This window comes from Strix aluco, chromosome 19, assembly GCF_031877795.1.
Source record: "Strix aluco isolate bStrAlu1 chromosome 19, bStrAlu1.hap1, whole genome shotgun sequence".
Taxonomy (NCBI): domain Eukaryota; kingdom Metazoa; phylum Chordata; class Aves; order Strigiformes; family Strigidae; genus Strix; species Strix aluco.
In genome coordinates this window covers 13,266,096-13,280,248 of record NC_133949.1, presented here as the reverse complement: position 1 = coordinate 13,280,248, position 14,153 = coordinate 13,266,096, and the positions used below count along the sequence as shown (strand labels likewise).

At 37.7% G+C, this 14,153-nt stretch overlaps 1 protein-coding gene across 1 annotated transcript in view; it reads right to left on the bottom strand.

The window, feature by feature from the left end:
* Positions 1 to 14,153, bottom strand: part of MED13 (mediator complex subunit 13) — a 59,498-nt gene that overhangs the window by 39,858 nt on the left and 5,487 nt on the right. The window contains exon 3 of the mRNA XM_074845831.1: positions 5,968 to 6,136. Coding sequence (XP_074701932.1) covers positions 5,968 to 6,136 — 169 coding nt within the window. The remainder of the gene's footprint in view (positions 1 to 5,967; positions 6,137 to 14,153) is intronic.

Genomic DNA, 14,153 nt, shown 5'->3' with positions numbered 1-14,153 from the left:
ACCTGCTCTCCTGCCGGTACATGATGCCAGAACAGCCTCATTAGAGCTGTTGTAAGAAAATGTTGACATTGTTTGATTTAAAGATTAACATCAGGAGGAAATTTACACTGCAAAAAGAGTTGAGCAGACTTAATAGAAAATATTCCAACAGTATCAAGGAAGAGCCCTGTAGTTTCAGCTACTAAGGTTTCAAATTAAATATACAGAAATGAATGCAAAACCTGTGGCTACACGTTGTTCTTATATAGTTAACTCTCTCAAGAATGAAGAGGTTTTTGAGCTTTAGCACCCGGGAATCTCATTCTGTTCCTGAATAATAATTCACAGCATCATTCTAGAGGGATCAAGCAGCAAACTACTCCGTTCCTATGGAAAGAGAACCCATGGGAAATGGGAAAGAGGAAACCAAGCAGGGGGATAAGGCAGGAATGCAGGCTCAGGACCAAAAGCACTCCCTTTGTCTTAAGGGCAGTGAAAACCAAACAGACAACAGCTGATCTCATTCATGCCGTTACATTCTCAACGCAAACATTTCTGAAGTAGGCACCAAGACCATTTCCACCACCCAATTGAAAAAAATAAAATGCCCCCCCCACACACGGCAGCCACAGCCATTCAAGAATGCAGATTTGCCACCACACTTGCACCGAACTCAGGAATCACATCCATTGTGGCTAGTTTTACCGCTTCCTCACAGCAAGATGAGATAGAGAGAAAGAAAAAAATAAAAAAAAAATATATATATTCAGAACTATGATAAGCACACCTTCAAAACAAGGTAACTGCATGTCCAAAGGCTTACAACAAAACCAAATTTACAGGTAGAATATTTTTCAGCAGTCATTTCCCATAAAGTCTTACACTTACTATTTACATCAGGTAGCTAAAACAGTATTTCCATGAAAAAAATAAATGAACAGTGGGCTGGCATTATGAAAACCTGTACCCACACTGACGTTAAAACAGCATTACCTGTGAAACCTGTACAGCAAGTTTCATTTTGTAAACTATGATAAGCTTATCACTTATGATTTTCCAAGTGGGTTTTTGGTTTTTTGGTGTTTTGGGTTTGGGTTTTTTTGGTTTGTTGTTTTTTGGGTTTGGGTTTTTTTTTTGTTTTTTTTTTTTTTAATTTGCCTTGGGTGTGTGGTGGTTTTCTCTGGTGGTTTTTTGTGTTTTGTCTTCCAAGTGAACTCAGCAGACGCAAGTTCTGGTTTGCCACCCACTGCAATTGGTTGTATTATTTCCTATTTACAAGGGGGAGAGGAAAAAAAAGCAACCATACAAGTAATATAGTAGCTTTTAGTATTCTAGATTTTCAGTTGTCTATTAGATCCTCCCACAAAAAAACAGGATTACTCAGTTATTTGCTTATTGCTATTTCAATTGTGTTAAAGTTCAGCAAGTTGTACTTACCACTAAAACTTCTGGAGATACCCTCCATGTAAGCACTTAATATTTTCATTTCATTAGGAGTGTCAGATTTAATCTCCATTAAGGAATTGTATCTAAAATAACCTTAATCTGACAAAGTTTCCTACTCATATTTTTTCCAGGTACATGCTACTATTTTAGCATCCAGTTGGCAAGAAGAAAAGTTCATCCAAAGGCTGTTATTTGAGCAGTCTAACCAGAAAAGTTACAGACAATTGGATGCAGCAGATCACAATCTCTGTCTCATACATTTATAGAGTGGATTTTTGAATAAAGAGTACACAACCATGTTTCTGAACATGGCAATAACAACACAAGAGGTTGAAAAGGAGAAAAGAGAAAGACATTCTTATTTGTCAAACTTTGTAATTTAATATGCAGTCATTTAAACCACATTATTGAGCTTCTGTAATCTACCTTGCTTTAAGTGATTGAAAAAGGTCGTGACAAATACCAAGGCAATGATTTTTTTTTTCCTGTTTGGTTACAACTAAGACCATTAGCAAAACCTTCTCTTTAGTCTTTTATTCTACTATTGTTCTCCTGCTGACCCCCATCACCCATTCCTGAAAACTGAAAATCACCTACTTACAAGCAAGCAACAAAAAACCCACCAGGCACAGTTCAGGGAGTTAGTTACTCCATTCCTGCCCTATCTATAAACAGAAGTGGAACTAGCATACTTGAAAACCTCAGACAGCTTCCTCAGGCATGGTAATCGTGACTTGTTCTAACATATCAAATTTCACCAAATACATGACTGTCTCGCTTTTCCCAATGCTGGTTTTAGACTGGGGAGAGGTAGGGGGAGGAAGGGAAGAGCAGGTCATGGTTATTACCTTGCAGCCTTGTCAACATGCAGCATGTGACTGCATAATGCAAACATCTGAGGTTTTTACTTTTTCCACAGCAAAAATTTTAAGAGACATTAAACAATAATATGAGGTTAGTTTAATAAGTTAGTTTGTTTTAGGAGTCACATCATTAAACATAATTAAACAGCAAACACTTTATCTAAATCTTACTTTCTTGGTCATCTATTCACATGCTACTGTGGCACGAGTTTATGAACGTTAAGGATGGCCCTTCTAAAATTAAAATGTATGGAACACAACGATGAAATGGACTTTTTCTTAATATAACCTTATACAAGGAGGAAAAAATAACAGAGCAACAGGAAGCCATGGCTGCTTGAGGATCTGTTGTCACAGCCAAACACCTATTAGAAATCACAGCCTTACGACTGTTTTATTACCACATACATACAAAAAGTGCAACACGACCGACTTCTATTGTTGGGAGACCAGAAAACAGAAAAATCGCACATTCTGGAACCACATGCTTTCAAAGAGAACTCAGAAAAATCCAGATGGGATCAGCTTCAAATGAAAGAAATAGCTCTATTCGCACATCCTTCAAAGAGAAAGAAAGGGAAAAAGTGGGACCAAGGTCCTGCACATCGCTCAACCTAGCTCCAGAAAGCACACGTTAAGAAGTTACCTCCACCACCAAGAGCACTGACTGCTCAGTCTCTAATCAAAGTCTTTGAAACTAAAGATTGGCAGCAAAAACAACCAACCTTATCGAAGTCTGTAGTTATAACACAGAGAGAACAAGTCTATAGAGCAGCCAGCCAAGCCCCAAAGTGCAGGGTAGTATAAACTATGATCTGAAGCAGACCGGTAGCAGACTTCATATCCCCAGCACAGTAAGTGCCTTTAAATTATATGGACACATGAATTCTGTTTCAGGGTTTTTGAATGTTAATGCAAAGAACAGTCCCAGAAAAAGCAAAGCATACATAATATGGGATGGAAGTTAGCACTACAGGTAACAGTAACAAGGTCTAAAATGAAGCCAACATGCAGGGATACCAGACTGTGGGGCAAAGCCTTCCTATTTTGGGGTACACACAGTTTCTTCCTGTACTTCTCCCAATATTCAATGCTTTCTAAGAAAAGGGTGAATAAAAATAGACCACACGTCACCATGGGTAACTTTTTTCTTCTTTAAGAATGAAGTATACATTTAATCAACACAAGCAATATAGAGAAGCAATTAAAACCTTCCTGAACAGAAAAGCTTTATTCCCCATGACAGAGGCAATACCTGGCACATTCATCTGTAGCCACTTCTACATAGGAGAAGCACTACCTTTTGGGGAGATATATATACATATATGTATTTTAACAGAGGAAGAAACAGAAAGTCTTCTGAAAAAGACTCTATTCTTCCTACATCAAGAAACTAATATAACATCCTTTTGAGATTAGCATTATGAATATTACTATTCCTATTACTTGAAAGATGGTGGAAATGCCCAAAAGACAAAAAATATAGCTTCAAAACTCTTCTGATTAAGATATGCGCATCCATAATCATGAACAGAAAAACAGCTTTGGGGAGGGGCTGTTGGTGATTTGTTTTAGTTTTTAATTAAGTCAGCCACATCTACAAAACAAGATAAACCTAGTATAGGCCCTGCTGATTAAATGAATCCTAAGGAAAGAGAAATACACAGAAGTTGTATTACGGTTTAGGTTTTGTTAGTTCTAGACCTAGGTAAGAAACCTATCAGCACCCCAGGTGCAACATTCAGGCCATTTTCTAGCTAACTAGCTGCAAGTCCTTTTACATGGAGTTTGCTGCAGTGTCACCCTAACATTTGATTAGGGAGAAACGTCCCTTTTGACTAGAAGAGTATTCCAGTTTATACAAGAGACCAAAATCCACTCAAACCATTCCACTTGACGTTTCCCCCTCAATCACAGAGTGACACACTTTCTAGCTACAGAGGTGGTATCATGAAGCACCTATTTCAATCATTTTGGTTTCTCCCACAGGAAGTTGCTGGGAACAGAGGCCTGAACTGATACCTCTGAACAGCCTAACCTTCCAGAGAGTATAGATTATCCAAATTCTAGATATTCCTAGAAGGGACGAAATAAATATGCCATGAGTACGCACATCTGTTAACCATTCCCCTCACTTCACTTCATGAAAGCCACTACTCAGAATATCATGTGGTATTGAGCTATCTGGTAGGAAACACCGAGATTTCTTTACAGTGAAACTGTCTTACACAGATCAGTCTAATCTTTCTGCACATTTTTCCAGTAGTTCTGGACTATTTATGATGAAATTGTTGTGTGGGTAAGCACACAATTCCTTCAGTTATTTTCATCAGGCATGCTGACCCTCTGACCTTCTTATAAAAAGAATCAGAGTCTCCAAATTAAACAAACACCACTATTTTATTTTAAAAGCTTTCATCAGCTTTTCCAGCTGCTGCAGAGCGCTTTATAGAATTACTGTAAGAGATGCCATGCCATAACTAATGCTAGTTTCAAATGGCAATTTGGAAAACCAGTTCCTCAAATGAGGAAAGTCCAGACTGTGCCAAGACAATATTGGCCTAAATAGTTAAAAGTAAACTCTTTACTATCGATTTATAGCAATAACACACAGAAGAAATGGATGGACAAGGACACCCCAGAGAGGAAAAATTTGCCCTGTCCAGGGTGGAGAAAGAGATGCCTAGAACTAAAGGACAAATTTATACATAAATTAAAAGCAGCAGTTCGCAACTACTAATAGAAACACACACAAACATGTGCTTCTGCTTCTTCTGCTCCAGAACAGCTCTAATTTTCTTTCAAGTTTAAATGCATTGCAGAAGATGTCAACAATGGCCAACTCCACACCCAAAAAGCAAAGCCACTGATCTCAAAATTTCCTGCATGCAAGATTTAACACATACACACACCAAAAAAACCCACACACACATAAAAAACATCGTCTAAGCTTTAAATTACTTTGGATTTTAAAAGCTGATTTGAGAACAGCGATTAAACTTGTTCCAGCTAACCTAGTTTTTATTCATTTCATTATTTATTGCTAGGCAACATAGACCGTGTCAAACCATGTTAGAACCATGAGAAGAAGTCCTTCCAATTTAGTTCAAAAATTCTCCTCTTGTCATCCTCCCCCTCAATGTAGAGGCCACATTTATTCCTTTCACACCAGTGTTCCCAGACAACCTTCTTTTTGACCAGGAGCTGACATTTCAAACTCTCGTCTCAACATCTCCCATAAGATGCAATTTATTCAAACCTCATGCGGTGCCTGTAAACAGCTCTCTAGATCCTGCTTGCTCGAAGAATAAGTCTTAGTATTTACAATCAGAATTAGTCCCAGTCACTATACCGGCAAGTCCAGAGAGCAGGTATCTCTTCACACAGTTATCCTTTTCTTCCTTTCTAGAAGACTCTAGCTTCTTTTCCAGCATCCCTATTATCCATGGTCTGTATACGTGTACCAGTACAGAAGAGACTGCCTACTACCTTTAGTATTACTTCCTTTCATCATAAGGAAGTTTTGAAGAACTCCAAGAAGGCAGAAAACCAAGAAAGATCAGAAATCCAGGTTCCCAAGCAAACTATAAACAGAGTGCTCTTAATTAAATGTTTCTTCTAACGCAAAGCTTAAATAAACCCTATAACTTCTTTAATAAAGCAAAATAAAACATCCTACCTTTTGTTTATAGGTTTTTCATCTTTCTCATAAGGCTTCACAAACCATTTCCCAATGCGTACAAAATTCCGATTCATTAAACACCTCTCCAACAGGTTGTGAACGGCTTTGAAAAGTAGAGTGCGACATTCATAAGAAAGTCCATTCTCCCAAACACCATCTTCCTCTTCTATAAGGCAAAGGGAAAAAAATAAGTTAGCATTGAATTCCATCCTATTATTTCATGTGCATGTCACAATATCCTTTTCTCTCCCACAAGCTTTTAAGACATTCACAGCGTAACATGCAAGCAAAAAAAACCCTGTAACATTCAGATAATAACTCTACTCACTTTATAATAGTATAAATGCTAAAAGTGATCAGCTATAAAAATATCTGGTCTCCCGCAAGAAAAAAAAAAGATTCAACAGCTATTTGTACACAAAAGGAAACAACTAGCACCAGTACATTACATATTTCAGCCTGCAAGATCACTGTATACTGATCCGTCTGCAAGGTAACTCATGTTTTGGGTAGTCTGAACTACTTATCCTGAAGAGTTAGTTGACAATTACACTTAAAAATAAATTGCCCAAAGCCAAACTTTTAATATATCGTACTGTCTTTAGCTACCACTGACTGAGGAAAGCTGGGCACAAGGATCAGCTGACTCAATGTTCAACAATTTGCTAGAGAAGGGGGGAAAAAAAAAAAAAAAAACCACCAAACCAAAACACTCAAATTCAGAGAACTGGTGAAAGCAACCTGATTCTCCCCAGAAGACTCTCACAACTGCTATTTCTCTTTTTAATTCAAAATAAAAAATAAAGTTATTTAAGCAGGCAAGTCCTGCTTTCTGATCTATGCATAGAACAGAAGAGAAAAACAGCAAGACAGAAAGACAAAGCCCGGTTCATACTGATAGGATTCTGAAGTGAAACACTGAAATCTTATGGGCCCCACAAATCAAACACAGTCATGGAATCCAACTTTCACAAGCCAAGTTGATTTGCCAAATCAGAAAGCAAGATTCATTACAAGAAGCTGTAATCTCTTCACCACTCTGGCTCATAATCAGTGTTTGAACATAGTTTACGGGCCCTAGAAGTATATGCACTGGTCCAAAGAATTACAATGGCGTTACAATTACGTTACACAAGTGAAACGAGGGACATTTGAAAGTTCCTGTAGCATCTCTCAGTATGTATGTGGTATCACTCATTCCCAGCAACACTAATATGCAAGATAATATAAGAAAAGTCAAGATCTTGTCCTTAAATTACTGGCAATCAGGACTTATCTTTATGCCTACAATTCCTTGTATATGGCATTTTACATATATCCCTAAGGATCTGCTACTGGTCTCCTTGGACTAACCTAGCATAGTTACAATGCCATTGCTTTTATACTCCAGGTAGCAGCAGAGACTAGAAGACTGTCTGACATAGATAAGGAGACATATTTTTACTTCAGTCTCTGGATAGTCATGGAATAATTTAGGTTGAAAGGGACCTGTGGAGGTCATCTGCTCCAACCCCCACTCAGATTTCAAAGTTAGAGCAGGTTGCTCACATCCCACACCTTCTTTTGCACCTCTCCAAGAAGCGAGGTTTGCGTGCAGGTTTAGTTCCATACAACAGGTCTTACAATAGTGACCTGTCCGTTCCCCTCTCCTTCACAGAGGATTTTGGTTCAAATAGCTTTCCACTGGTTTGCTCGATGGTCAGAAAACCTCAGTAGTACAGTCAAGTCCTTGCATTTTAAATCCCCCTTTGAAATAAGCCCCTTCACCTTTATCTGGAAGCCACTTACAAGCTTAAAAGGTTGCAACAGTATTAACTAAAGTCTCAATATCCTTAAATTAGAGAGCATGTAGAAAACCAGACACTTAAGAGTTTTATTTAGGAAAATAAACAAAAAACCCCATTGTAATAAACAATCTGCAAGACAAAGATGACAGAGAAAGGAATTTCAAGATACTACCACAACCAGAAGGTGGTGGTCGTATTTGTATAGTGCCAGATTCCACACAAATGAAAGTATATTTCCACTCAAGATCAGGATTGTGAGTTAAAGAAAATTACTCCCAGGATCCTTCTCTGCAGGACAGAAGAGTAAACAGACCTGCCCCATAATTTAAAAATGAAGAGGTGTACACCATTACAGATGAATCATTACATGAAATAATTTTCTGGTAAAGACAAGGAAAAACAACAAGGAACCGCATTTCCTAAATAAGAGACCTCACGACGAATTTCCTACCTCATCACCCTATTCCAGTTTTGAAGTTCAGCCAAAACTTGTTTTTAAAAACCATAAAGCTAAAAGATAACATAGTAACTCACTAAAGAAACAACAAGAAGCTTGTAACAAAAAAGCAACAAAGGTCCAAAGTCAAAGGGTATAAAATGTTTGTGCCAAGAGGACACATTTTTCCCCAGCTCAGAGATTTGTAGACACACACAAAGGAGCAGCCCTATCCCACAGGCAGCTTGGCTGTTCAGCACATGCTGCTCAACTGGTGGCAAACAAGCAGCTCAATAGAGCAAACATTAACTACAAAGCTTAATGATATTGGACTTTAACTGCACAATAAACTCCACACCATTTCAAAGGTTAAATAGCTGGTTTCTATATGGCTCTCGTAATTTTAAAAAATCATTCTAAGAACATCCCCTGCATCAATTACCCATTATAAGAGGAAATAGAAAGAGCTATTTCCAGCCTTTATGCCTAATTTTGTTTTGACGTACTAGTGTATCAATAAGAAGAAAGATGCTGAAATTGCAAAGATACTGAGGCGTAATTCAAAGCTTGTATTTGGATGGTCATACTATGGACACAAAGGAGAGGTTTCAATTTTCTGAAGACACTCCAAAGCACTAGGTATTTCATTTAACATTAATAGTTGTGCTGACAACCAAGTTACGAACAAAAGTTTACATGCAAGAACTTGCCACAAGATTGTAATTCCTAAGAGCTCTCCTAGCTGTCTTAGTTTAGTTGCTGAAACAGAGAGCTCTTCAACGAGCATATTATGTGGGGAAAGTGTAAGGCATTAGATAGAAATAACAATTAAAACTCTAATATTTAAAAAGACGGCGTGCTGCAAGCATGCCTACTGATCAGGAAGAACGTCTGGTACCCAAAATAAGACCACCTGTTCAAACTGAAGTGCATCTTGCTATAGAAAGGGAAGGTTAAATAAGATGACAGTTAAAGATACCCTCATTTCAGAACATTATTCAAATTCATGCAAAAAAATATCAGTAAGTGTTCTGTGTCTTTTTGAAGCCTATTTAGTCATCCCCCCCTCCCCCTTTTTTTAGAGTGGCGGATGGAAGGAGAGAAATATGACATCTGCTCACATCTCCCAACTATTTTTCTTCTTCATTCAAATTGTTGTTTCTCAACATGAGAAAAATCCTCCTACTTAATAGAAACTGTACAAAGTAAACCATTTTCTAAAAGAGAGAGAAAGGGAGAGGTACTTTTGTCTTCGAATCTTTCTTAAACACAGTAACTTCAAATGTTCAATCTGATAGTGATAACAAACCAAAATAAGTTGCTGACTCATTTTAAGAAGGTGTTAAGCCACAAATTCACTTCAGATGAGTGTTATCCACAAAAGTGCTCTGGCAACCTGAAGGTTACAAATATTTTATTTTTGATTAGTTCTCTTTAGCTGTCCAAACCACTCAACTCCCCTGAGACATACTCTTATGTCAATCCATTAAACAAGTTATACACATATCATCCTGCTATAATGAATTTAGTTCCCTCTCTCTTTACACCACGTATTAGGCAGAGAGTTTTCCTTAAAGGAAGCTAAAAGTTATCAGGAAGTGAAGAATAAATGGTAACAATGGCCAGGAAAAGGCAATTTTTACACTACACAAATAACAAACTTTCTCAGTCAACATCTCCTTGATACTACCACCATCCATTTTTGAAGAAACAGTTGTAGGAGGCGATTTGCTTTCAGTACTTTTATGTTCTATTTCACATTCTTCATACAGTTCACCTGAAACAGTAAAGTTCGTTTTTACTGATTGTGCCCTTCTGGTGCTCTTGGACAAGCATGCTGTGAGGCAGGACTTTGGAAGCATGCTCAGAATACAAAAGCCTTGCAATTTTTAGTGAATTCCGATAAAGCAGTATCTTTAAACCTTTTCATTTAATTCAAGTCAGATGTTTTAAACCACATTTGTTACCCATAGATCTTTAGCCAGATTATTCAAGGATTGCTAACAAATAAACAGATCTTTGCTTAATGCATGTTTTTTGCAAGAAAACCAATTTTTAATTTCTTAATCAATTTTGAATTTCTTAATCTATATTCCAACAGATACAGTATTAAAAATTACATTTTCAAGAAGACTTCTAAAGAACATGGATTCTCCCCCCTTCCTCCTTTTAGCATGTAGCTGGCCAGGGCAGCAAATCACCAGTAATCAATTCTTGAGAAGGCTGAATATGTTTACCATACCATTAAAAATATCTTCTTAATGCTCAATGAACCTCTAAAATAAACTATGCAAAGAAACAAACCATAGTCAAGCCTCCACTTTGGACTACAATTCCTCCCCCCCACCCCCCAATTACTTCAATTACACAGAGGAAAAATCCATTCCTTAACATCATGACTGAGATGCATCTTTTAGAAGTATTACTTACCTTCACAGGCTTCCTTTCTGTCACCATTTGACAGCATGCCAGTGACAGAAATAGACTGATGCAAAACTGATTTATACAACCAAACTTCCTATATAAGCTTCGGATTACAAGGGAGGTATAATAAGCAAAGCAGTGAGAAATTGCTGCTGTATACAATATTGTAATAATACGACAGAAACACTTCAAGTAAAGTTTTCTATTTAGAAAACAGATTTTAAAATTCAAATACTTTGAATAAAATTGCTCAAAGCAAGAATTGCCCAGTTAACCTACTGAAAAATAATTTTGAGGGCCTATATCCCTTATGAAATAAGTGGGAAGCAACAGATTTTGCTTGAAGAAAGGGACTGAATACAATTCAAAAATACCAGCTTCAGAATACAAGACAACTGAAGTTGGTTTTAGTACAGTATCTGTTATCTACATTCACCGATAAGAGTCTAGATATAAGACTCCAGATATCCAAGCTAGCTGGAAAATTTCTTCAACTGAGAAGGAAGCCAAAACATGAGCTACTGTCCAAAATACCATACTCAAAATATTCAGCACCAGTACAAGTTAGTTTTTGTAGCGCTAGTCATCTACCATAAGAATATTTTTAGAAAAAGTAAAAATTTAAAGGTATGACCTTTCTGTAAGTGTGTAGCTATGCCTGTTTATAAGAATAATAACAGCTTTCCCTCACTATTTGTTGGATGCGAGTTTGGCTGGTCTGGTCTGCATGGCCACAAGAAAAGCAAAGCTGAGAAACTCTACCTTAACGTTCCAGTCTCCTCCTCCACACCGACTTTCAGTAATTCCATATGCAGGTATATTTTACTTATATTGTTAAATCTTACCCTCAGTGCCCATGGAGTCATTGCTTTTATTTATACAGGTATATTATGCATGTGACATTGTACATATAACCAACATAACAGGATGCAAAATCCTCATTTACTGTGACAAAGTACTCCACAGATCACACATGCATTTTGGTCAGGAGAAAAGAAAAAAGGAAAAAAGTTAAACACCACTTTTGGGCTGGTACTCACACCAAGTCACAGAAGTTTTACAAAGACTGCTTCAGTAATTTTTGCATAATGCTTATCAGCAGTTTTGGTTAAATGGACACATCTCTAACATGGAGGACTGAAGAAATGCTAAAGCATCAACGCACCACGCAGCAAGGCACATTTGTAACGTTGCCTTATTACATACACAGGAACACATGGACCCACCACAGACAAGTTACTTAGGCTCACTGTACTGACATTAGGTGCAAAATTTTTAAGAAAGCATCCCTTTTTTTTGTAGGAGCTAAATGGTCTTAGGAAGCAAATGTTATTAAAAAAATGCAAGCCACAAGCTGAACTATTTTCAAAGCTCACTTTGCCAACTACTTGCAACTGGCAGGCTTTTTTGCAGAACCCTTGGTGTGATAACTGGCTCATATTCTGGTTTCCATTGTATTAAAAGTAATGAGACAGTGCTGACATCAGCACAAACCAACCAATTCACAGATTTGTTTGGAGACAAAGATTTGATCTATAATGCACACGTATCGAGAACTACACAACACAGAGAAGCCTTTGCTGCTTTTACCATAGTAGATCAACACACAAGCATCAGTATACAGACCTTTCTCCTTATTCTTTCAAGCCATCCTACAAGCCCAGCAAGGAGTTCAGACTAGCATTATTTTTATACATTTATCCCTCACAGAAGCATGAGAAAGACTGCTCGATAAACAAAACCTGATTAACTTGATATATGACAGGTACAAGGAAAATTCTTTAATTTTTAAGGTAAATTAACGATAGACACCAGAATGAAAAAGATGCATCTCACAGCTCACCATTGCAAAGATACAATTTGAAGGTCAAAGGCATATAAAGGCATTTCCCTATCCAAGCATTAATCAAATTGTAACCATTTCCTTGGGACTACGTCTTGTACATAATTCATACCCAATTGTTCTCAGGTTTGAAACCATCTACGGCCAATTTAAAAAATAATAAAAAAATCCAAGTGTAAAGGCAACCACTTTAAAACAAGAACAAACCTATCTGGTAAAGTAACTGCTAACCAGACCAGTAAGAGACCATTGCCTTCCGAAATCTGAAGAGATATCCTACTTTAAGGTTTGAACTGCAGGAATTACTATAATGAAGTCTCACCATCACAACAAAAACATAACCTTTGAGGTTGTCAGAGGATAAAATAACATTTCACTAACTTCTGTCTGCCTCTAGCTATGTTGGGGTAGAAATAGACTTAAGGGGTTTTTTGGCATTACATACATTAAGTAGCTTCCTAGGGAAGGAAAAAAAAAGCTTTAGTGAAGTCAATATTACTGATCAATCAGCATCTCTGAACAAGTCTCCTTTTGACACACCCCCAGGCAACAGCAATCCCTGACCATCAACAACACAGTTATCCAAGGCCCGATACAGGGATTCAGACACAGCCAGTAGCGGGCATTCAAACATATCTCCAGGGCAAAGATGAACTAGAATGTACAGGCTGAAGAGAGATATGATTTATTTTTTTAATCTGATATGCATAGATGTACACCCGCAAAACTGTATGTTCCCTTTTGAAGTGATCTTGGGAAGGGGACAAAAGGATTCTTGACAGCTGCCATATTTCAAATCCCAGAGGGTTGATAACCAAGATGTGTTCCAGACACTGCATGTCCATTGTTCGCTGAAACTACAAATCACCAAAAAAAGTCAAAAACCGTCAAAATACCAACCTCTCCTTAACAGGCATAGTTTCATATCAAAGGAAGCCAGAATCACAAGTTATTAACATTGCTCTGGCATATTTTTACCTACAGCTCTTTCAAGGCCCACCACCCCACAGGCAGTAAGGGACAGGCTAGCAGCAATGGACAGCACTCAGCCCCTCTCTGCCTCCCTCACCCCATCCTTTAGGGCAATTCTTCACCTACCAAGCAGAGAAGTTCTAAATGAGGCAGCACCTTAACCTTCAGCAGCAAACAATTTCCAATCAATTTTGCAGGTAACAAGCCTCTGCTAGGAGGTAATTTATCTTTCCCATTGAAAATGTAACAAGCAATCATTTGGAGACCAGGGCAATGTGAATTACTAGGAGAAATTGTCCACCAATGAAAAAAATCCATTAGGACTACGACAAAGGTCAGATAACATTGTTTGGGTTCAGCCATAATTCTTTCTTGTATGAGGTTCACATTAAGATTTTGTGTAACAGGAAAGAGAAAAAGTGCAGGTGCAGGCACTCCTCAGCGATCTCCTTCACAATCTAGCTGATTAGTACCTTTATCAACTTCTGGTCAGAAGAGCCAAGCAGACTAACACACTCTAAGAGATCATAATGTCTTCTTTTTAATTAAAAGGAGACAAAAACATGCCTACAAAAAACAAGATGTCAGATACATCTACACACAGACACAGGTAACAGACTCGTGACTGATAAGCATATCTGTAAAAAAATATCTAACAGCAAGACGTATGGAACAGCTCTACTGAAGCACAGACATCCACAGGTGACCTGAACAAAGAAAA